The sequence below is a fragment of the Mus caroli genome, unplaced genomic scaffold (assembly GCF_978045245.1).
Source record: "Mus caroli unplaced genomic scaffold, Mus_caroli_1 scaffold_3, whole genome shotgun sequence".
Taxonomy (NCBI): Eukaryota; Metazoa; Chordata; class Mammalia; order Rodentia; family Muridae; genus Mus; species Mus caroli.
In genome coordinates, this window is record NW_028227258.1 from 37,896,113 (window position 1) to 37,920,898 (window position 24,786).

At 42.3% G+C, this 24,786-nt stretch overlaps 1 protein-coding gene across 1 annotated transcript; it reads right to left on the bottom strand.

Moving 5' to 3' along the window:
* Positions 1-24,207, bottom strand: Gclm (glutamate-cysteine ligase modifier subunit). The gene is made up of 7 exons (XM_021157716.3): positions 23,683-24,207; positions 14,453-14,518; positions 11,312-11,396; positions 8,709-8,768; positions 7,848-8,050; positions 5,737-5,851; positions 1-4,652 (listed from the first exon to the last, which is right to left on the bottom strand). The coding sequence occupies exons 1-7, from the start codon at positions 23,806-23,808 to the stop codon at positions 4,483-4,485; spliced, it is 825 nt and encodes a 274-aa protein (XP_021013375.1). The 5' UTR covers positions 23,809-24,207; the 3' UTR covers positions 1-4,482.
* Between the last annotated feature and the right edge of the window lie 579 nt (positions 24,208-24,786).

A 24,786-nucleotide genomic window follows, 5' to 3' on the forward strand; every position in this document is an offset into this window, starting at 1 on the left:
GAACTTTAAGATTTATTTATTTTTATGTATGAGTACAATGTAGCTGTACAAACGGTTGTGAGCCATCATGTGGAATTGAACTCAGGACCTCTGCTTGCTCCGAACGCTTATGCGCCCTCCTCCCAGCCTTGAGCAGGTTGCTCAGAGCTGGTTTGCCACAGTTGCTAGCCCACCTAGGGTGGAGTCTTACAACCTAGGTAAAGTCTTTTGTCTGCCACATCTGCGGGTTTTTTTCAAGACACCATTACCTGCTGAGAGGCTGAACCTGTTTTCCTGACACTATCCTGACAAAGCAATGAGATACTGGCATGGTAGGGGATGGGTTCCCCCCTTTATAAGCTCAAGACTCATAAGTAAACATTGGCCTTGATCAGAACTTTGTCTTGGCTCCTTATTTCTCTTGCAGCCTTTCCCATCCAACCCCATCTTTCCTTTCAGGAACCCAGTAACCTTGGCCACTGGTGGTTACACTTGTGTACTGCAGACACAATAACTGAAGATTTATTTATTATTATATGTAAGTTTACTGTACCTGTCTTCAGACACACCAGAAGAGGGCGTCAGATCTCATTATGGATGGTTGTGAGCCACCATGTGGTTGCTGGGATTTGAACTTGGGACCTTCGGAAGAGCAGTCAGTGCTCTTAACCGCTGAGCCAATATTGTTTGTGTCCCCATCTGTAGGATCTTATGTAACACACAGCACACTGCTGAGTGAATGAATAGCTTTATGGCTTAGATATTGTTCAAATAACTCATTTATTTTCAGATCATAGTGTTTGAATTTAAATGGTTCAAAACCACTGTGATGCTTTTAGGATGTTCCCATTATTCAAACAACACAAATTAAAAACATACAACTCACATGTTTAATATAAGCAAAATAAAAATTAGCTTTAACAGTGCTTTATATTTTGTTTTAGTATACTATTATAGACACATAAGAAAAGTTAATTATTTCCATTTTCTGCTTCCCTCAATCTGAAAACTATAAAAATATTGTTACATATTTTTGAAAAATCAAACTCTGCCACATTCCTTCATCAATTTTATGTTGAAAAGAGAGGGAGTTGATGTTGAAGCACTAGAAATTAAGTGTTGGAAAAATAAGTTTAAAGTCAAAAGCTGGCGTATCTGCAAATAAGAACACAATTGCACAAGTAATTTAAATTCTTTAAACATCTTCACAATTCCCTGTATGTACATTTGGCAGAAGAATGAATCGCCAGCCAATATCGATCAGCGATCAGTTGCTTACATTTCAAAGATCAAATACTCGGTGGGAGACCTAGAAGGAAACACTTAGATAAAGACATGGAATTAAGATGAGCTGAGAATTTTTATCTCTGAAAAGCAAGGTCCAATTTTTAGTTACTCCTTGGCCCTGATATAGAAAAGTCTGAAGTATTCATGCAAAGTAGACAAAATAGCTTTATGGTTTTCACAAAAAATCTGTATTGTCTATGCAATACAGAATAACTTCAGTTTTTACTTTACATTTATATAGTTTTAAAAATAATTCGTTTTTTTTCAAATTATACTGTTTAAATTCAAATAGTTCAAATTTAAAGTTGCGCTTCAGATCCTAGACATTCTCATCATTGACAACCAAATGAAAGCATAAACTCACATGTCCAGATAACCATTTTTCAGGACTGAACATCTATCTATTAGCTGGTTCTGATTCACGTTCTAGCACTGCTCATCCTTAAATAGATGCTGTATTAGTGTTCTGCCACCAATATGCTCATCAGGGGTAGGGTGTTATGGCACCCGCCTTTAATCCTAGCACTAGCGAGGCAGAAGCAGGCAAATCTCTATTTGAGGCCAGTCTGGTCTATATAGCAAGTTCCAGGGCAACCAGGACTACATCAGAGACCCCTTCTCAGAAAACAAACAAAAAGGTCTTCAGACTTTACAGCACATGAACCTAGCTTGAAAGAGACCTTGGTCCTTCTGATGTCTAAAATTCTTTGGTAGAATTTAAGGTAAACATGAGGAATGAATCCCAAGTCACAGAGCGCTGCTGAATAAGGTGCCACTCAATTTTGGGAATGTAGTAAGTGAAAACCTTTTTAAAATGTTTACTTAGAATTCTATTACCCACAAAATCTTTCTATTCTGGGTCACTGCATTCAAATATATCTTTTATACACACTACTGATAACTTAGCTTTTCATTTTAAAGGAGTTATTTGAGTATTTTTGAAAGAGAGAGAGAGAGAGAGAGAGAGAGAAGTATGTAGAGGGGTGTGTGTGTATGTATTTTGCCTGTGTGTATGTATGTGTACCATGTACGTGACTGGTACCACTAGGTCGGCAGAAGATATTGGATCCCCTATAACTGAAGTTACAGATATTTGTGAGCTACTATGTTGCTGTGAGAACCTGAACCTAGACCCTCTGCAAGAGCAGCAAATGCTCTTAACCACTGAGCCATCTCTTCAGCCCTGAAAAGACTCATTTAAAAAAAAAAAAAGATTTATTATTATATCTAAGTACACTGCAGCTGTCTTCAGATGCACCAGAAGAGGGTGTCAGATCTTATTACGGATGGTTGTGAGCCACCATGTGGTTGCTGGAATTTGAACTCAGGACCTTTGGAAGAGCAGTAGGTGCTCTTCATTACTGAGCCACCTCTCCAGCCCAAAAAGACTCATTTTTAAAGGTTACCCAATAATGTAAGGATTTGGAGTAAAACAACAATAAAATCACTTTAAAATTCCATTCTGAGGCCGGGTGTGGTGGCGCACGCCTTTAATCCCAGCACTCGGGAGGCAGAGGCAGTCGGATTTCTGAGTTCGAGGCCAGCCTGGTCTACAGAGTGAGTTCCAGGACAGCCAGGGCTACACAGAGAAACCCTGTCTTGAAAAACCAAAAAAAAAAAAAAAAAAATTCTTCTGTACATGATCCTTTCACAAAATGAACCCATAATTCTATTTCCTTCCATGTTGAGATTTGGTGTCATTCACAAACATCTGGATACATCAGCAAAGGAAGGTTTTGTTTTTGTTTTCTTACATCCTTAAAGTAACCCTTCAAAAAAAATGTTTGTGTGCGTGTCTTGGGTTTTAAAAACAATAAAGGAGATATTAAAGTTTTCCTTCAGAGCAGCTCAGACACCGCACTGCACAGATTTTAAATACAACATATATTTAAAGATATACGCTATAGAAAACAGTTACATTTCCAAATTTAACCATTACCTATATATTTAGCATTATATACAATCAATATAATTATAGGCTTTTAGTTCAAATTCTGTAGGCAAATCAGTTGTTTTCACATAATTCTAATTGAGAATAGCATCGAGTCAGTAACCACAAAGTCACACTTAAGAAAAACATCTACTGTATTGGCTTAACATAGAACTCTAGTTCTTTTCTCTACATTGAAATTTTCTGAGCAAAATTGGTTTTACAAAGACTCATGGTTTAAAAATATTGGCATACAAGACACCTTTTAAAGAGAAACTGAACCTGGGTGACAGACGCACATCTAGAGATTAAGACCTTTCAATGCTACATATAAGGACCATAGCCTCTTTGCAATTTTCTGATTCTTAAACTAGTATGACATTAAAACTAAATGATTTTCTTCCCCTCTGCCTTTCCTGGCTTTATTCCTTGTCAGTAATTGACAGGTACAGAGATCAAAAGTTTTACTTGGCTGATTCTTAATTCATCTCTCCAGAGCCCATAGTGCTAAGCATGTGGTGTGAGTCCAACTGAGCAACACACTGAGAGTACAGGAAGAGGTCCAAAGACTCTGAAGATAGCAACAGTAGTTGCTTTTATGAAACTCCCAAACAATAATGTTAAAGCATCAAGCCGCCTTCTCAGACATGCTGCCTTTGTAGATAAGAGGTGGAAGAAACATGACCCAGAACACATGGTCAATGCATAGCTATAGCTACGCTGTAAGCAAGAACACACAGATTAAATTTCCATTCGTGGATCAAAGAATGACTTTTATTTACATTACTAGTAGACTGCTGTAGTTACTGAGATAGATTGTTTTGCCAATGACAGGGAAAAAAATCTAGTATGTTTTAACAATTGTAATGTAATCACTTATAGAAGTATAGAGTAAGAAGCAATTCATGAATTTTGGAAATAAAAAATATGTATATACATCACCCTGATGCCTAAGCCAAAATATATCTTAAAACAAATTTTCTTGATTTCTATTACTCATAAAAATAAAGGAACTATATTGCAAGTATTTCTCTTCATAGACGTTTTCCGTTAGGAACAGCAGTTTAATGAGAAGAATACAGTGGTTGCTGTGAGTGTGCTGCTGCAGAGGCACGGGAGGCCCTCAGAACTCAACACAGTGCCGAACAACTGCACGCGCACCTCGGGGGCGCTTCTTGTAAGCCGGAGCTACATTTTTTTTTTTAAAAAAAATCTCAATTTTAAAATCAATTTGTATCTTATATTCCAGACAACACCAGGTCAGTGAGCGGTGAGCGCTCCGGGAGTTAAGAGCCCCTCCTTTTGGCTTGCAGAATGTAGCCTTTGGACTTGATGATCCCCCTGCTCTTCACGATGACCGAGTACCTCAGCAGCCACAGCGGCACCCACTCCTGGGCTTCAATGTCAGGGATGCTTTCTTGAAGAGCTTCCTGGAAACTTGCCTCAGAGAGTAGTTCTAAAACAACACCCCACAGGTTAGGTTTGAAGACAGAAACTCCTTACTATGTACGTAAGCATTTAACACAGCAGAAGTGAATCCAGCACCAAGGATTAGTGGCTGGGAGAGCGAGCGCCTGCCTAATGTGCACTTGGTTTTGTTTACCCCAGCCAATAAACAGCTCTGATGGCACAGAGGTGCCGCAGCACGTGGGGAAGGTGGCAGGAGGTTCACAAGGAAAGTCATTTGTGGCTACATAGTGACCTCCAGGCCAGCATGCCTGCAAGAGAGCCTATTTCAAAAAACACAACAAAATTGAATGTATGTGTATCATAGCCTATTTTAATTCATAACTTTTGGTTAGGAGACTGGAATTTGCACAACTGTGAAATATACAAGAAAGTAATAAGAATATAAATCATTCCTAATACTATTTACAGTACACACACACGAGAGAGAGAGAGAGAGAGAGAGAGAGAGAGAGAGAGAGAGAGAGATTCACACAATATCATACTTAATTACATGGAAAAATATTAGTATGTGCCAAAAGGTATAAGTACAGGAAGATTTAAAGCCATTTAACTCCCCCATTAGTTATTAGGTGTATATCATAACGTGTTCCTCATCACTGGCAAAAGGATATCTACTTTTTTTTATTACTTTGAACTTTTCCTTTGGCCATAGCATAATACCTAAGTATATTCATCAGAGCATTATGTCCATTGCTTTCTTTAAAACAAAACAAAAACAAAAATGTGCCATCTAAAAAATGGCTGCGTTCATTTTCATGCTCTTGCATAGGAGCCTGCCAATTGTTTTCCAACTCCACTATTGCAGAGACAAAAAATAAAGACGTGGATGTTTTAAATTAGCAGTAGTATTTCCAATTAACAGCACTGTACCTTTATCACAGCACAGACTTTAAACTAATGTCAACATTTGTGTTTTTCTTAAAATGTGTGTGTATAATGTTGGGGATCCACCCCAGACCATGTGCCTGCTACACAAGCATCCTATCACTGGCCTGCACCTCCAGCCCACTGAACAGGTTGTCTCCCAAAAGCTCAGGATCCAAGCCTAGAGATGAAAATCCCAGTCTTACCTTTTGGGTCATTATGAGTCAGTAGCTGTATGTCAAATTGTTTAGCGAACGCAGTCAAATCTGGTGGCATCACACAGCAGGAGGCCAGGTTAACTTGGTTACTATTGGGTTTTACCTAAAAGTGGAAACAAAGTGAACTGTATTCAATTATGTCACACAGAAAACAGAAAGCCACACAAAAAAACCCAAACCAAAACCAAAACAAGCAAACAAACAAGGCTGGGCAGTGGTGCACTTGGGAGGCAGGGGCAGGAGGAGTTTGTGGTCAGCCTGGTCTACAGAGTGAGTTCCAGGACAGCCAGGGCTACACAGAGAAACCCTGTCTCAAAAAACCAAAAGAAAAGAAAAGAAAAGAAAAGAAGAGAAAAGAAAGAGAGAGAGAAAAAAAAGAAAGCAGAAAGCATCAAGCTAATATTGATGGTTGCTAGGAAACAGAACTAGTCTGCAAGTCCATCAACAGAAGGGAGAAAGAGAAACTGATAAACACAATGGAGTCTGAATTCCATAAAGAAAATGAAACTATGATATTGGCAGGAAAATAAACAGACTGAGAAATTATTATATGGACTGGAAAAAACTGGACTCAAAAAGGCAAGACTGCATGTTTCTCTCAGATGTGTGTATGTGTCTAGGTCATGAAGCTAGAACGGAGAAGAGGAAATCTTGAGGGGTGAAAAGGGAATGGAATACAACGAGGAGAAAGGAAGAGGCCCACAGGGAGAGTGGAGAGAGGAGATCAACTAGATGTTGGCGTGAAATATGTGTGAAAATGCTATATTGAAACCTATTGCTTTGCACATGTAGTTAGACAATGAACTTTGTGCCTTTGCACATATGTGTGTATACTGGTGCATGTGGAAGCCAGAGGTTGGTATCGGGTATCTTCCTTAATTACTTTCTACCATATTTTGTGACAGGGTCTCTTCACTGAACCCAGCACACACTAATTTAGCTAGACTGGCTGGCCATCCAATCCCTGGAGACTCTTCCTGTCAGGCACTGCCTGGCTAGGTATTTCTATGTGTGCTCTCTGGGTGCTAGGAGCTGAACTCAGGTCCTCATGCTAATACAAGCACCTTACTGAGCCATTCTCCTAAACCCCACTTTTTTTTTAATTTAAAAAAAGAGAGTAATAAAATTTAGAACATAAAACTACATTTGACAATTCTTCATTTATAAAATACTTTTGCATGATCACCTGTATTAATATATGCCTTCTATTAATCCATGTTAGTGATATCAAGGAAAGACGCTCTAGGATGAGAGAAAAGCCAATAGAAGATTACACGTACTGTTAAGATTCAAAATGAAGCCTACTGGAAACACTAGCAGTATAGCCCACCTGCCTCTGAAGCCGCTACTCTAAGGGTGATAATGGGTTTAGCAACAGGGAATGTATCTTCAATGCAGACACTGAATGTCAACACATAAACTGTGGCTACTAATCAGGCATTTAAGGAGGCTCTTGACTTCGGTAGCAGCCCCAACTAACTGTTCTATACGTCCTGGATCAGTACATGTCCATCTCTGCTGCTTCTCAGCCACATATGACTACCATGTCTGTGAGAGAAAGGACAGTGTTTTCTAGGGTCTTCTGCTTATCATCAATTATGAAAGGTCTGAGGAAACAGCTGAAAATGAAATAAAAGGAATAAAGACAAAATACAGGAAGTAAAGGTTAGAGTGCTGGTAACCTCCTTCATAATGCTGTAGGTTCTTAGAGCAAGAGTCAGGGGACAACAGTTTTATACCGTTCCCATATCAGGTCCTATAAACTAAGTCTAATCATCTTTAGGTAACAGAAAAATATATGTATATGTTACAAATACTTACTTAAGAAATTAGAGCCCTAATACACAAAGTGTAATATTTTCATCACGTGTAAACATGGCTCACTGAATGAATGTCTTTAATTCACTAGCTCTGAAAAGTTAGCATTTAGTGTTTTCTTCATTCTTTTTAACTGGATGAACACTCAGCTCAATTAAGCATATTAAACCCAAACGTTAAGCTCCTAATGCCTTCGATAAAGCCTGCCGCCCCACAGTGAACACGCACTAGATGCATGGCGCCCCCCAAGTCACAAGTGTCAGGGCCTGGACGGGCTTTACCTGTGCCCACTGATACAGCTGCTCCAACTGTGTCTTGTCTAGATCAGAGGTGCCTATAGCAACAATTTTCTTGCTTTGAACTAAGTTCTCTAATTCCTCCCAGTAAGGCTGTAAATGCTCCAAGGAAAGATTAACTCCATCTTCAATTGGAGGCGAAGCCATGATCACAGAGTCCAACTGTGCAACTCCAAGGACGGAGCATGCTGAAGGGAAGGGAGACACAAAAAGGCTAAGTGAATGTTACATACTAAAACAATCATTACTGTCTTCACCAAGGCCCACTGAATTGTCTGTTACCAGCCACTCCTGACAATAGATTCCTGCATAATCTGTCATTTAAGACATGTCTCCAAGTGCCCACTCACTCACTTCTCTGCAGCAGACAAGGGCTTTCTGACGTGCCCTCTTCCTTTATTTTTTAGCTAACCAGCTGCTGAAATGATTCCAAAGTATTTGTATTCTGCTGTCTCGGATTATAGTATTTCATCTATAGTGTAATATTGAAAGGGAAAATAATGATTAAAGAGCACTGTATATAAGTAAAGACGTACTGTATTCAAGTCTTAAAAAATTAGTCTAGCCAGGCATGGTGGCGCACGCCTTTAATCCCAGCACTCGGGAGGCAGAGGCAGGTAGATTTCTGAGTTTGAGGCCAGCCTGGTCTATCTACAGAGTGAGTTCCAGGACAGCCAGGGCTCTAAAGAGAAACCCAGTATCAAAAAAAAACAAAAAAAGAAAAGAATTAGTCTAGAATTTTAAACAGTAAACTTGAAATCAACTTATTTATCTAGATTGGTTAGGACTAATTCCCTTAAGATAATTAAAAATCCATTATTATGAAAAAAATAAATTTCTGCTTACCCATGTCAACTGCACTTCTAGTTGATGATGAAGAATTCGATCCTACAATGAACAGTTTTGCTAGAAAACGAAAAGATTGATTACTGTGCATATCCACCCCTTACTGTGCAGAATTACCATGATAGAAACTGGTTTTCTTTCTCTATGTTTGTAATTGTACAGGTCCACTTTAAGCCAGACACATACACTTTAATTCTAAACTTTAAATTCCATGCTAGTTGTCAACATGTCTGTTTCTAAAGAATAAAACAAATCCATGTATTACAGGGCAGGGTAGATAAACAGGGCTTGAAATTATTTTTAATGTCTATTTTTATAGGCTAAGCATAATGGAGCATATTTTTAAAAGATTTATTTATTTATTTTAAGTATGTGAGTACACTGTCCTACTGCTGTCTTCAGACACACCAGAAAAGATCTCATTACAGATTGTTGTGAGCCACCATGTGGTTGCTGGGATTTGAACTCAGGACCTCTGGAAGAGCAGTCAGTGCTCTTAACCACTGAGCCATCTCTCCAGCCCCATAATGGAACATTTTTCATGCCTTCTACAATAAGCCAAATGTAAAAAAAGCCTCAAAGTGTGTAATGAGAAGAAAACTGAAGAAACAAAAAGTATTAAAAAAAAAAAAAAGCTGTAGTTGGATAATCTCTGTACACGTGTGCAGGTGTGCCTGAGCGCAGAGCACAGGTGTCCTCAGGCGTCAGGCTCTAGTGCTGGGAGTCCAACTCCAGTCCTGTGCAAGGAATCTGGGCCCTTCACTGCTGAGCCATTTCTCCAGCCCCATTTTATCTTTGTGTGTTAAGCATTTTGTATGTGTTTCCATACAGTAGTTATCTAAAAGTTTTCTTAGTAATCATGTGCTTATTACACAAATGAGGAAGATTAATAAAAACAGAAAGACCAAGAAGACAGCGAGCAGCCCCACACTCATATGTATGAACACAAATACAACCCTGGGTGACAGGGCACTTGCCTTACATGTGTGAAGCCCTGGGTTTGATGCCCCTCCCCTTGCCACAAATAAGACCCTCTCACTACTCATCCCTGGTCCCTAAATTTTGCCATCAATTTTGCCATCTGAACTGGCCTTCTCTCTCCCTCTCTGAAAGACAGGGCACTCTGAGATTGAAAGAGCAAATCTTCTTAGGGTTGAGAACTTTATTCCTACTAAAATTCTCTAATGTGCAGAGACGGAGGACAACTTGGAGGAGGTCCAAGACAATGATGAATTACCATCAACTACACACAAATGTCGGCTTTCCTTCCTTTCTTACACAAGCATCGATGTGAAGTTAACAGAAGGATCAGGGTTGGAGTCAGGCATACTTCCACAGCCTGCTGTCCATCAATTCACTGGCTGAGAGGAAGCTTTCTCTTTTCTTCCTCTTTACCTGCTGGGGGTCTCACTACATTGCCAGGCCAGGAGAAACTTCTTCTGATCTTCCAAGTAGCTGAAACTACTACTGTATGCCACTATACCCAGGTCTGTGCTAACTTGTATATTACTTAACATCCTGGTGTGGCGAGGAGAACAATCCTTCTTGGTACATATGTTTTGATAACTATATGAAGAAATATAGTCATAAAGGACCACTCAGTGCTTCGCACAAAGCACGACTCAACAGATGGTATTATGGTTGGAATGGACATGTCCATCTCAATATGTTAATAAATAATAGCTATCCAGCATTACTTTGTGGTAAGTACTGCCCTAGCTATGTGCCTTTTTTCTTATTTCATCCATATTATAAAGAAGCCTGGGAAATAATTGTATCCCACTGTACAGATAAACAAACTGAGGCTCAGAGAGGTTGAACACTTGCTAATCCTAGATTATTTTAGTCGCTAATCTATACATGCAGGAACCTAAATCTAGGCAAGCTCAGGATTTTAATGACTCTGCTATGCTATGTAAGCCAAGAGCAGAAACTGTCAACTTTCACTGCTACTTCTGAAATGTAGCAGTCACTGACATGTGCTGATGTATAGAATATTAATGTGCACTGTCTGTCTTTCCACATGGCTTGTTGCCCAGACAACCTTCTGTATTTTCAGGCAACCTCAGCTACTACATACCAGTATCCCAGGACTGGCAGATTTGTATTTGCTTTGCATAGACTCAGTTCCTGACTGTTCCCTTTATCCTCTCCGCTTTCCCACTTTAATCACTGAGTACACACAGATCACACAAGAACAGTAAGTCCAAGGCTCATCCTGACTGCACGGCACGCAGCGCTGATGTCCTGTAGCTCCCTCTTAAGACTTGACATTACATTATGGAAGAGTAAGTTTCTAAACAGGTTACTGAGTCATTCACTGTCAGAAGGAAGGATTTACCCCCACCCCCACCCTCATCCACTGCACAGGAGAGTGTACTGTAAAGGGCAGAGCTGGGCTGCAGAGATGGCTCAGTGGTTAAGTTCACTGACTGTTCTTCCAAAGATCCTGAGTTCAATTCCCAGCAACCACATGGTGGCTCATGACTGACCATCTATGAGAATCTGATGCCCTCTTCTGGTGTGTCTGAAGACAGCTACAGTGTACACATATACATAAAGTAAATAAATAATTCTCTTAAAAAGAAAAGAGCGGAGCTTACCAGAAACTTTCATTTCTTCTCTTTCATCGGGATTTATCTTCTCCACTGCATGGGACATGGTACATTCCAAAACATCTGGAAACTCCTGCAGGAAACACAACATACAATGAACATAGAATCAGCACTGTTGATTGTACTGTCCTAAGTACTTCAGAAGCAAAGGACTCATGGGACAATAAGATTCTTTGTGAAATCTAATAGACTTTACAAGCGCAGTACATATAAAAAGGTTAAATGTGTATGTGCATGCTTCTATTCTCTGGAGTAAAAAGGTCTCATTTTGATCTGTTTTTCAGAAGTAATAATGGCCAAAAATACAAATGATAAACAAGTAGAAGAGCATAGAGTTATGTGAGGGTCAGAATTGCTGGCACAGAGGTAGGTTTACTTTAAAATTAATCAATGAAAATTACCTATCTTGAATAAAGACATGCTAAATCTTCTAAAAACTTTCTATATTAATTACCAACTGTCTTAGTTACTGTTCTGTTGCTCCGAGACCAGGAATAAGGCAAATGTTTTCATACAAGAGAATACATTTAGCTGGGGGCTTGCTTACAGTTCTGGAGGGGTAATCCATGATTCTCATGGCAGGAAGCAGACAGGCCTGGCCCTGGAGCAGTAATGAGAGCTTTACATCCTGATCCACAGGCAGCAGGCAGAGAGAAGCGACTGCAGCTGCCATGTTTTGTTTTTTGGTTTTTTTTTTTTGTTTGTCTTTTTGCAATGTCCACACCCACATATGTGTGTATTAGAGGATGGGAAATAAATCCAACAAAAATTTAAGGGCCGTCTATCTCAGTGAAATTCTTAGGAGTCCACTGGTGGGGGGCATGTAGAAAGATACTCCCTCTAAGGTGAAGGATAAATTATTGTACCAGATCCTCCCATCACCAAGAAAGAAGCTCGACGTTTAGTAGGCCTAGGTGGATTTGGGGGACAGCACATTACTCATTTTGGGTGTGTGACTTTGGCCCATATACTAAGTGACAAGAAAAGCTGCTAGCTTTGTCCAGGGTCTGGAACAGGAGAAGGCTCTTCAACAGACCCAGGCTGCTGTGCAGGCCACTTTACCCCTTGGATCGTCTGATCTGCAGATTGTCTGATCTTGGTATTGAGGGTCAGCGGCAGATAGGGATGCTATCTGGAGGCTTTGGCAGGCCCCTATAGGTTGAACAACAGAGGAGATCCTTGGGATTTTGAAGCAAGGCTCTGAGTATTTATGGATACATAAATGCTTTGTGCCAGCTTTATTAATAATTGACAACAGTTTGAAGAAACTTAAATGTTTTTCAGTAGACAAATGGACACAAGCACTGTGGTGCATCCAGGCAATGAGATGTTACTGAGTCCTGTAAAGCAATGAGCTATCAAGCCAGAAAAGACTTAGAGGCACCTGAAATGCATATCACTAAACTAAAGAAGTCAGTCTGGAGAGGGGGCGCTCTGATGGGGATGTTGATAGTGGGGAGCACAGGTGAATGAGAACTCACTGTTCTTACTGCTCAGTCTTGCTGGGAACCTACAATGCTCTTAAAAAATATATATTGAGAAAACCCAGCTGTGTTACCTTAATAGGTCAAAACTTGATGACTTAGAAAGAGCAGAAAAAGGTAAGATGTTTTGTTTAAACTGCTGTGGTAGTTTGAATGAGAACGACCTCCCACAGGCTCACTGTTTACTGGGAAGGATTAGGAGATGTGAGCTTTTTGGATGAGGTATTCACTGGAGAGTGGGCTCTGAGGTTTCATAAGTCCACATCTAGTGTCTCTTTCTGTCAGTTTATCACAGGGCTCACCCTAGGAGACTGAAAGGTCATGATTAGAGCAGAAGGCATTGTAACAGAAGTGGAAACCACAGACATTTGCGCAACTTCTATATGCCCAAAGAAACCAGAGTTTCCAGCAGCACTGGCTGGTTTTGTGTGTCAACTTGACACACACTAGTTATCAGAAAAGAAGGCGCCTTAGCTGAGCAAATGCCTCCATGAGATCCAGCTGTGAATTATTTTCTCAATTAGTGCTCAGTAAGGGAGGGCCCACCATGGATGGTGCCCCCGCCCCTCAGCTGGTGGTCCTGGGTTCTATAAGAGAGCAGGCTGACCAGGCTATAGGAAGGAAGCCAGCAAGCAGCACCCCTCCAATGCATCTGCATCAGCTCCTGCCTCCAGGTTCCAGCCCTGCTTGAGTTCCTGCCCTGCCTCCCTTTGGTGATGAACAGCAATGTGGACGTGTAAGCCGAATAACCCTTTTCTCCTCAACCTACTTTTATTTATTTATTTTTTTTTTTTTGGTTTTTCGAGACAGGGTTTCTCTGTGTAGTCCTGGCTGTCCTGGAATTCACTCTGTAGACCAGGCTGGCCTCGAACTCAGAAATCCACCTGCCTCTGCCTCCCGAGTGCTGGGATTAAAGGCGTACGCCACCAAAAAAAAAAAAAAAAAAAAAAAAAAAAAGTAGGCTTTCAACCTACTTTTTGGTCAAGGTGTTTCATCACAGCAATAGAAGACCTAACTAAGACACCAACCAGCATATAGTCTTTGTTTGAAATAGGAGCCTACTATGTAGTCAAGTCTACTTTAGAACTTTTATTGCAGCCCAGGCTGGCTTCAAACTCAATCCTCTTGCCTGGAGCTTCCTAAGGGCTGGGATTACAGGTGCCTGGCTGCTCTTCCATACTTTTAAAGTAGTATTTTACTAAAGACAAGCAGCTGCAGATAGTTATTGTGTCTGTTAACACTTTTGAAAATAGCCCTGTACTGACATTTAATAAAGTACAGCTCCCTACTGTTTCATGAGGAACTGACATTTAAAGAATTGTTCCTAGCTATATTATTGGGGTGATATTCTAACAACGAAGGATGATAATCATTTTTATACTAGACCAAACAGTAGCTGGAATACAACATTGATGGGCGAGGAAACTGTAGTGGGCACTAAGCAGGAGAAAACTAGATAAGGCATGACCTAGAGACCACATCAGATATTCTGCTTTATGCTCAACCCTCCTAGGCCTGACCGTCATTGCAGCAAGAGAACCACAGAGCTTTATGGCCAACTGTCTGCTGGGCCTTACTCAGCAAACTGGAAATTAAGTTCACATCTGCTTAGGCCTGCAGGATTTCTGCATTCACATCCACTTACCCTGACCAAATCAGGGCTGATTTGGGAACTCCATTCATTCAAGGTCTTTTGGATACAGTCTCGAAGCTGCAAAAGGAAGCATTTTCAAAGTTGATCAACAGCTCTTCACACAGTACTTCAGTAAAGATGCATTAGTAAGTGGAGGAGGGAAAGAGGTAGTAATAGAAAATACCATACAAGCCCATGTTTACTAAGATTTTTTGTTTCCTACACTATAAATTCAAACTTTCTTTTATTCTTAATTCCTGTTTTTTGTTTGTTGAGACAGAGTCTCTCTACCTAGCCCTGGCTGTCCTGGAATTCACTGTGTAGAGCAGGCTAGCTTCAAACTCAGAAATATCCACCTGCTCCTCCCTCCTGAATGCTACAGTAATGCATGCATCACCATACACGACCCTTAACTCATTCTTGGCTGAAAGTCGTAGTCTAATTGTTTTGAAGGTGATTTTGTACCAGTGAAACTTTAAGACATTAAAGTATTCATAATTTATTATTATATACAATGTATTATATACAATTATTTCAAAGGCATTATTATAAAAGACCTGGACCAGGCTGGAGAGGCTCTAGATATTAACTCCAACACCCAGGAGGTAGAAGCAGGAGTAGTACAAGTTCTGAACTAAATCGCTGAGAACCTAGCTGTAAGCACGGTAAGTCTGAACAGCGTTCACAGAAATCACTTTGTCACTTTACTGCAAGTGATGGGCTGCAGAGAAGGCTCAGTGTTGAGAGCAGTTGTAGCTCTTGAAAGGCCCCAGGTTCATTTCCCAGCACCTACATCAGGCCGTTCACAACTAGCATCTCCAGTTCCAGGGCATCCAATACGTGTTTCTGGCCTGGGCAACTGCATGCATGTGGTGCACATAAGACAAGAAGCAACACATACATGCTATACATAAATAAAAATACTTTTAAAAAAAGCAGCAAAGATAAGTATGGCCAGGGGAACTTCTACATAGACTCACCTGTGTTATAGTAATAAAAATTCAAACCTAGGACTGGAGAGATGACTCAGTGGCTAAGAGCTCTGGCTATTCTTCAGAGGACCAAGGCTTAATTCCCAGGACCCACAAGCAGCTCACAACTGTCTGTTAACTTCAGTTTCAGATGACCCAATACCCTCTTCTGGCCTCCATGGATACCAGGCATGCAAGTGGTGCCCTGATATATATGCAGGTAAAACACACATATACATTAAAAAAATAAAATCGATCTTGGTTCGGCTCAGTTAACGGAGCAGTTGCTTAGCATTCCTGAGGCCAGCCTTTGGTCAGTCCCGAGCACCAGAACTCAGCATTCAACCTCCTGCCCAATCAGAGATCTGCCAAACACTCTTAAGAACAGCCAGAAATGGCCAGGTGTGGTGGCGCACGCCTTTAATCCCAGCACTTGGGAGGCGGAGGCGGATTTCTGAGTTCAAGGCCAGCCTGGTCTACAAAGTGAGTTCCAGGCCAGCCAGGGCTACACAGAGAAACCCTGTCTTGAGAAACAAAACAAAACAAAACAGCCAGAATTTCCCTTTTAACACTCCAAGTAACTGCTATATAATTCTACAGTCTGAAAACCACCAGCATGGGTCTCTTTGCAACACTGACAATCTGGAAGTTATTTTCTACACACAGGGTACACTTCTTATCTTGTCTTCAGTGTCTTTTATAAAATACTTTTATTCTAACATCACTGCATGTTATAAAATACACATTTGTAGTTATCTCACTTAATAAAGACCTAGATATAAAAAAATTATAAAATGCTATTTATCACTATACACCAAGCATGCTCGGGACTACTGTTCTACTAGGGAGAATATACCCTTTCACTATTCACTAAGCTTTTTTTGAGCTTTTATTAGATGTATTCATTTGACTTTGTGTTTTGCCCCCATGCATGTATGTACACATGTATGTGCTTGCTGTCTATCCACAGAGATCAGAATAAGCACTGGATTCCTTACACTGGAGTTACGGATGGCTGTGAACCACCAAATGGGTGCTGGAAATCAAACCCCAGTCCTCTACAAGAGCTTAACTGCTGAGCCATCTCTCCAACTCCTCACTATACTAGAAAACAGAAAAATAACAACAAAACCATTACATTCCTTTACTGTGTGGGAGTAGTCAAAGGGCAGGTTTAAGACTCAAACCTCTCCTCCCACACAGGTCTGCGGAATCAAGCGCAGGCTGACCTGCCTTGAGGCCAGTGCCTGCTAAAGCCATCTTGGTAGCCTGACCCTAAACTTATTTTTGATCACTAATTCACCAACTCTGGCACAACCAGTGATTGACAACCAATCTCTGCTTTAAAGATAACCAAGGGCACAGTGGTTCACATTCTGTGAGCAATCAATAACAAAGAAACTAAAAGTCCAGGCTGCAAAGGCACTTTCTTACAGCAGTGACTCACTATCTCACTGTGATAATGAGTTTTTGAACTCATTATCTCACTATGACTGCTTATGATATGATAAAGACTGATACAACAGGTATCTTATCACTTCTCAGTACAGATAGTTACAAGGGGCAAGAGGGTACCCACTCAAGCTAACAGAGCCACTATGTCAAGTTCTGCAGTCTGCAATAGTACTTTATGTGCTATTTACAACAACTCACCTGGATTCAAGTCACAAGATCTGCACTGCTATGCAAAGCATAATTAAATTAAACTGAAGTCAGATAAAAATTACAAGTCAATGTATTCTTTTGTTGCTTATTCTTTTTTTAAGTTTTAGAGTTCTTTGTTTTGTTTTTAGCTTACAAAGTATTGATTTTCATTATTGTGTTTTTCAAAACAAAATCTGTCTCTGGTGTTTCTCTCCTCCTGCTCCCAATCCCTCCTCCTCCCCCTTCAGCTTCCCTGCAGCGTTTCTGACACACAGGACCTTTATCCTTCTCCTCTGTCAGCTCCTCATGTCCCCATCATGGCCATCCTCACAGCTCCGTCCTCACACAGTGCATGCTTGTAGATGCTGTTCCCTTACAAACTAGCAAATACTGAAGCAGCAGGGCTGAGTCAAGCTGAACAATCCTACGAGTGGTACTTCAGCTCAAATCTTGGAAACAGTCTAAGGTGCCTTTCTTTCCCTGGTAAGACATATTACATATTACATTTACATATTAGGGCTCTTCTGATGAATTCCCCGATCCAAGATGTTAATTTATCTTCAAAGTAGTAGCCCCTTTCCTGAAAGCATTTCTTTAATTAATCTTAGATTCTGAACAAATTACAGAAAATTTCAAAGTTAATTACTTAAGAAATTCAGAACTGGAGAGATGGCTCAGCGGTTAAGAGCACTGACTGCTCTTCTGAAGGTCCTGAGTTCAAATCCCCTACCACATGGTGGCTCACAATCATCTGTAATGGGACCTAATGCCCTCTTCTGGTGTGTCTGAAGACAGCTACAGTGTACTTACATATAATAAATAAATATATCTTTAAAATAAAAAGAAACATTCACTAGTTTTACCATAAAAATAGTAATAGTGCCTTTTATTTTTCATTTCCTATTGTCTCTACTCTTATGATACCCATACAACATCACTAAAGATAAATACCACCACAACTTAGCCAGTCATTAGATCTGGAATATTACATAACAACTTAAAAAAAAAAAACAAAAAACAAACCAAACCTATCATATGCAGGGCAGTGGTGGCAAATACCTTTAATCCCAGCACTCAGGAAGCAGAGGCAGGCAGATCTCTGAGGCCAGCCTGGTCTACAACGTTAGTTCCAGGACAGCCAAGACTACACCAGGGTTTATTTGAAACCCTGCCTCAAACAAACAACAACAAAATGATCACACAGTTCAATTGTCAAACGCCCACCATGTGCGTGCATCCTTTGGGGGTGGAGGAGGAGTTGAGTCTGACCCAGTCCCAGGCTGTCACCCGCTTTTGCTTCTCAAGAACATCGATTACAGGGGAGCACCAGCAAGCCCAGTGGTCCTGTTCAACTTCTGACATTGCAACACTACAATGTTGTCACTTACAAAAGCCAGGGTGCAGAATCACACAACAGAGTTACAAATAAGTGTTTCGAGTATATACAGTTGTGTTTTGGGCCACATATGCTTAGGGAGCTGGAGGGATGGCTCATTGGCTGAGAGCACTGGTTGTTCTTCTAGAAGACCAGGGTTCGATTCCCAGTGCCCACATGGCAGCTTACAACCATCTGTAACTCCAGTCTCAGGAGTTACACCGTCTTCTGGCCTCCATGGGCACCAGGCATACATGTATGTACAGGCTAAACACCCACACACATAAAATAAAAAGAAAACAAGGAACTGAACTCTACCAGCATGTTAATCTGTTTTAGTTAGGGCGTGGCTTTTGGTTTTTCCTCTTTTTCATGGATCTTCCTAGGAAGTCAGTTGCATCAGGAAGATTAATCAACAATGAATGCAAACTCTGCAGTTTCTATGAGGAATACACAGCCACAGAAGTTACTGCCAATGACCTTAGTAAGGGGCGGAAGAGTACTGTGGTCTCAATCAGTGGTGGGAATAGCAAATGAGTCTTCATGAAGCATGTTGTCTTGTCCCACTGCAGTGTGTACCTGCAAGGGGCCATCTTACTGCAGACCTAGACCAAGAACTGGAGTGAGAAAATGCAAGTCTCTTAAGAGGTGGAAGAGGAAGAAGAAGAGGAGGAAAATGATGATGATGATAATGGTATTCCTGGACTGCCTGATACTATTGTGCTTCAGCAGTTGGGACCCAAAAAAGCTAGTAGAATCCTCAAACTTTTCAGTCTCTCTTAAGAGGATGATGTCTTCCTTATGATGTTTTCATAAAGTGCTTAAACAAAGAAGATGAGAAGCACCCAAGATTCAGCTGTTACATGTGTCCTGTAATGCAACACAATCACTAACCTCTGCTCTGAAGAAACAATGCACTAAGAAAAACAAGGAGGGGCTGCAGAATTTTGACCTAAAAAATGCCAGGAACAGACTGCAAGACATGTAGGCTGTCCTTGCTCAGCTCTTCTACTTTAGTCCCCACAAAAATAAGAATCCCTTTCTAGCCCGTCTCCTTTGTCAGCCATTGAACCAGAAACACCTTCTACCATAGACCCCAGTGGGTCAGCTCCCCCTCTCAGCATTTCCTCCCGGCTCATCGCCATCCCTTTCCAGCATCCCTAGTCTGAGGGTGGAGACTCTTTGGGAGTAGAATGACCCTGTCACAGGAGTCACCTAAGGCCATCTACATATCAGATATTTACACTACAATTCATAACAGTAACTAAGTTACAGTTATGAAGTAGCAACAAAACTCATTTTATGATTAGAGGTCACCACAACATGAGGCACTGTATTAAAGGCGCACAGCCCTAGGAAGGTTGAGAACCACTGCACTACCCACCAACCCACAGAAACACTCTTCCAGAGACTTCACTGCCGTCAGACTATGACTAGGATCCAGAACACCAACAGCCCCTAAAGACAAGAACAGGTATCCACACCAAAAATGCCTCAGACATCTTAACTCCAGATGCCTAGGTCCCAGCACAAAAAGACAAACATGAACAGACAAGACAACATGGCTCCTCCGGAAACCAGCAACTCAATACTGCAGTAGGCACTGAGAAAAGCAATTTAGTTGAAGTATAAGACAAAGACTTCACAGTAGCAACTGTTCAAGGACCTTCAAGGGGATATGAATGAAGTCTGTGAAAACTCAGCTGGATGAAATAATGAAAACAGTTCAGGATATCAAAGTAGAATTTAACAAAGAACTAGAACCACTTTAAAAAAAAAAAAAAAAAAAAAGCGGGGCTGGAGAGATGGCTCAGTGGTTAAGAGCACTGACTGCTCTTCCAAAGGTCCTGAGTTCGATTCCCACATGGCTCACAACCATCCGTAATGAGATCTGGTGCCCTCTTCTGGTGTGCCTGAAAACAGCTACAGTGTACTTACATATAATAAATAAATCTTAAAAAAAAAAACCCGCCAACTAACATAAAACTCAAAATGATATTAAAAAAAAAACAAACAAAAACCCAAAAAACCCACAGAGATCACTGCCTTGGTCAACTTCCATCAGAGTGGCTGCTTCCAAGAGTGGACAGGATTAGCCTTGAGACTAAAGGGTGGTTCAGAGTGGAAGACTGCGGAGCACATGGCTCTAAATGGAATGTCTTTGTCAACCCCCTCCTCAGACCACAGGGATCCATGCAGAATAGGAGGTGGGACAAGGAGACAGTGTCGTCCAGACACAACTTGTCTGAAGCACAGATGAATTCAGAGACTGTGGCACTGGGGCAGGTCAGGTCCCTAGCACTGAGAAAGGAAAGAAGTCTAGGTGTCCCACTCCTTAACCTTAGAGTTAATTTGCAATTAATGCCAACTGGTAAGGGGGTAAAATCAATTTTCTCCAGGAGTGTCACTGGGTATATCACGCGTACTCCAGGGCAACACAAAACAAACTCCATGGCTTTTCTCGAGATTTTTGTTTTTGTTTTGCTTTGTCTAGCTATGTTTTGTCTTACTGATCTTCTGCTTTTTCATTTTGAAGTTTTGTGACATTGTGGGGTTTTGTTTTTGTTTTTGAAAGAAAGAGAACATAAATTCAATGGGGAGTGTCTGGGAGAAATCACAGAAAAGAAAATATGATCAAAACACATATACAAATATACAAAATACATACATAAAAATACATAAATGTATAAAAATTAAATAGAAGTAAATTTTCGGGGCTACAAAGGTGGCTGAGTGGTTAAGAAGACTGACTGCTCTCTTGGAGGTCCCCAGTTCAATTCCCACCACCCCTACAACAGTCTATAACTCCAATATCTAATACTCTCACAGACATGCATGCAGACAAAACACCAATGCACGTAAAATATAAGGAAATAAAAAATAAAATCGAAGTAAATGAATTTTAAAAATCAAAAAATAAGAATCTATAAGAAAAAAATGATCAGGCCTTTGGGGAAAAAGGTGGTTATTTCTGTTTTGTTTTGCAGTTCCCTTATCTCTTCAAGTGAAGTTAAGCTGTTTTAAGTAGCGCATCCCACTTTGGTCTCTGGTTGTTAGAACATTCTGCAGGCCGAGGATATGGCTCAGGGGATGAAGCGCTTGTCAGACAGGCGTGAGGACCTGAACTCAGATCCCAGTACCCAGAGAAAAGCCAGGCACGGTGGTAGAAGCCAGTAGGTAGTACTGGGCCTGAGGGAACACACAGACTAGTCTAGCCAATCCCTGAGCTCTGGGTTCAGTGAGGCACCCTGTCTAAAAAAACAAGATAGAGTGTAACAGAGGAAAATATCAGACATCAACCTCTGGCCTCTGAGCTCACACACAGAAGTCAAGTCTCTATGTGCAGACAGAACACACCCCTCCCTGTATTCTAACTAACCTGCTGTGGTGTCCTTACAATGCACGACACTTCTTGGGACTCTTCCTCACTGTTTCCTGCTTTAATTTTCATCCTACTCTTAAAAAGTCAATTATATTTTTATTTTATGATCTGGTACTTGCTCTTTAGGCCAGTCTGACCTCAGACTCAGAGACCCTCCTCCTGAGTGCTGGGATCAAAGGCCTGGCCATCATACCCAGCTTAAAAAGTCAATTTTTACAAAGTGCAACAGGATAGAAAAAACATCTCCCACATAGTATGCAAGGGTTAGTAATATCCTTTCAATGCAACCTGTTTCTAATATGTTGAAACACACACACAAAGAGAAACAGAAGCATGTGAACTGAATGAAAAAATGCAATATTTTCTGTCAAAAACCATTGACCAATTTTCTAATGATGATGGTTGAAAAATGCACTGAAATTCTCAAAAAATAAAAACATTAAAAACAAACAAACGTTGAAAGCTACTGCAGTGTGTTGTGGAGAGATAAGGTGCAAAGGCTACACTGAACCCAGTGCTGGGAGAAACTATGGCTCTATACCAAGATGCAGAGACACCTTTGAGAGAAATAGGCAAAGTGGGCAGTTCAAACACAGCGGACCAACTTAGCTGGAACCTGAACACAGGCTAGGCTAGGCTAGGGAGTTGAGTTCCCAAATCTGACCAGTGAAGGCTCTCAACTTACAACTAGAAGGAGTCCAGGTGCTCTTGTAGAGCCTGCCTCATTAAAAGAGCAGAAGCCTGTCTCTGACCACTGATACCAACGGTACAATACGACCTAACTTAGGAAATGTATCCTTTAACCAGGATTTGTTTACCTTTCTGATGATCCAGTTGATAAAAAGCATGTGTGCAGAGTATTTTCATACCCCATCTTTTCCTCACCACAACTACTTAATGAGAGCATATTACTCAAGGTTAAAGTTATAGCTCAAAGTCATATAGCTCCTAGGTGTAACTGTTTCTTTTTAAAAATGTTTCCATTTATCCTATTTATTTTTTGAGCCAGGACCGCATCACATGGTAGCCCAGGCTGGCCTCGAATTCTACATTCTATTGCCTTAGCCCACTGAGGCTGGGTATTAGAAGAGCCCACCACCATACCCAGCTTATTACTCCCCACACATAATTGCACATCTGTCTTGTTTTGTTGTTTTAAGTAGTATACATGTTCCATATTACCAATATGCCTCTGCAATGAGTTGCACGGTCCATGGAGAACCACTGGCTCAGGAATGGGCCATTAACACAAATATAACACATTTTTTAATTCTAGATTAATCTGTCACTTCCAACTACGGATTAGGTTTTTTGGGGGCGTGGGGGTTGGGGGCTGACACTGGGTAGCCCTAGCTGTCTTGGAGTTCAATATACAAACCAGGCTGGCCTCGAACTCAGAGATCCTACTGCTATTGCCTCCCTAGGGGCCGGGATTAAAGGCGTGTACCACCATGCCCCCTCTTTAATGGTTAGTTCTGAAGCAAATACAATGTTAACATCCAGTAAGTATTTGTCCCAAATCCAAATTCAGTACAATAGAGAAAGCAATGTCAACAAGATCAAAATTAAACGTATTGTTAGTCCACCTACCAAACCCTAAACCTTTACCTTTCCTTTACCTTGGCTAAGGGAGAGGGACGGAAGATGAAGACGCGGGGCTGCAGTGGCTCTGTCCAGCCAGGCAGGGGACCCGGTGGACTTCAGAGTTGTGCGATCAACTCCGACCGGCGGAGGCGCCCCTCGCCCCGCAGTTGCACCTGCCAAGCCGGGATCGTACCCAGCTCACTTCGGTACCTTCGGGGCGGGTCGAGCTCCGGAGAGCCCTGCTTGTCCCCACCTCGAGGAGACCCTCGGCCCCCACCGTACTCACCTCCTCGCTGTGCGTGGACGGGCACTTTTTCCGCAGACGGCCCCAGTTGAGCAGGTTCCCGGTCTGCAGGTGCAGGGTGCTGGCCCGCGCCAGGAGCGCCCCGGCCGCGCGGCTGTCGGTGCCCATGGTAGCTGCCGCCGGAGGGGACCGGGCAGCGCCGGAGCCGCGGAGAGATGGCGAGCGAGCGGGCGGGCGGGCGAGTTGGCAGACGGCTGCCTCGCAGGGCGCGGCGGTGCCCCAGGCCCCAGAGGCGAGCGCGAGGCTGCCGACTCCGCGCGGCCACAGCCCGGTGTGCGCTCGGGCCCGAGGAGGCCGGGCGGCGACGGAGAGGCGGTCCGGGAGGGAGGGAGGGAAGGAAGGGAGGGAGGCCCTGGCGCGGACGGTCGCTGCGGCTTCTGCGGCCGCCACCGCTGCCGCCGCCGAAACGAGGGAGCTGTTTCCTGGAAGACAATGACTAAGCAGAAACCTCACCCGAGAAAGTGCTTCGTAACCGTTACTCGTCCCGCGGCGGGCCAGGGGCGGGGCGCGGAGGGCCGGCGGGGCGCAGGCCCGCGGGTGACTGGCCCTCGGCCTGCGGCGGGCGTGGCGCCGGGCGGCGGGGCGCGGGCGGTGCCGCGGGGGAGAGCAGCGCGCGGATGTGCGCCCCCTGCCGGCCAGAGCGCGGCGCACGGCCTATGCTACCAGCGCCTCGTGAGAGTTGACGGTGCGCCCGGGAGCGCCGCTCAGCCAATGGCCGCCCGCGCTGCGGCCCTGGACACGCCCTCTTCGAGAGGACCGCCGGAGGTCCATTCTCCCAGGCCTTGAGAGCGTGCCTGCTTCTGTGTCTAAGGAGCTGATGGGAAGGCGCGAGTGTCTCATTGCCCGCGCCCCGCTCTGTTTTTTAAATTTTTAATTTTAAATTTTTCTTTTTTCTTTGCTTTGCCCAAGAGCCTTTCCCCCAGACTGATCATTCTTCTTCCAGCGTGTTGATTTACTTGTTTGCTGGTGCTGTATGAAATCAGAGAGTACAAGTTTAATTTTCCCCTTTCAGAAGCCTAATCCTTCGAGAGAAAGGCCTTAGCCCATGAAACATTAAACACTAAAAATACCACGGGGCAGTTAGTT

What these genes read in the sequence shown, in the direction of transcription:
- Gclm (XM_021157716.3), bottom strand. Translation starts at nt 23,808, where the DNA reads ATGGGCACCGACAGCCGCGCGGCCGGGGCGCTCCTGGCGCGGGCCAGC. An exon ending in CGTCCACGCACAGCGAGGAG is followed by an intron (nt 14,519 to 23,682) that starts GTGAGTACGGTG and finishes TTCCTTTTGCAG; the next exon opens with CTTCGAGACTGTATCCAAAA. An exon ending in GACTCATAATGACCCAAAAG is followed by an intron (nt 4,653 to 5,736) that starts GTAAGACTGGGA and finishes GTGTTGTTTTAG; the next exon opens with AACTACTCTCTGAGGCAAGT.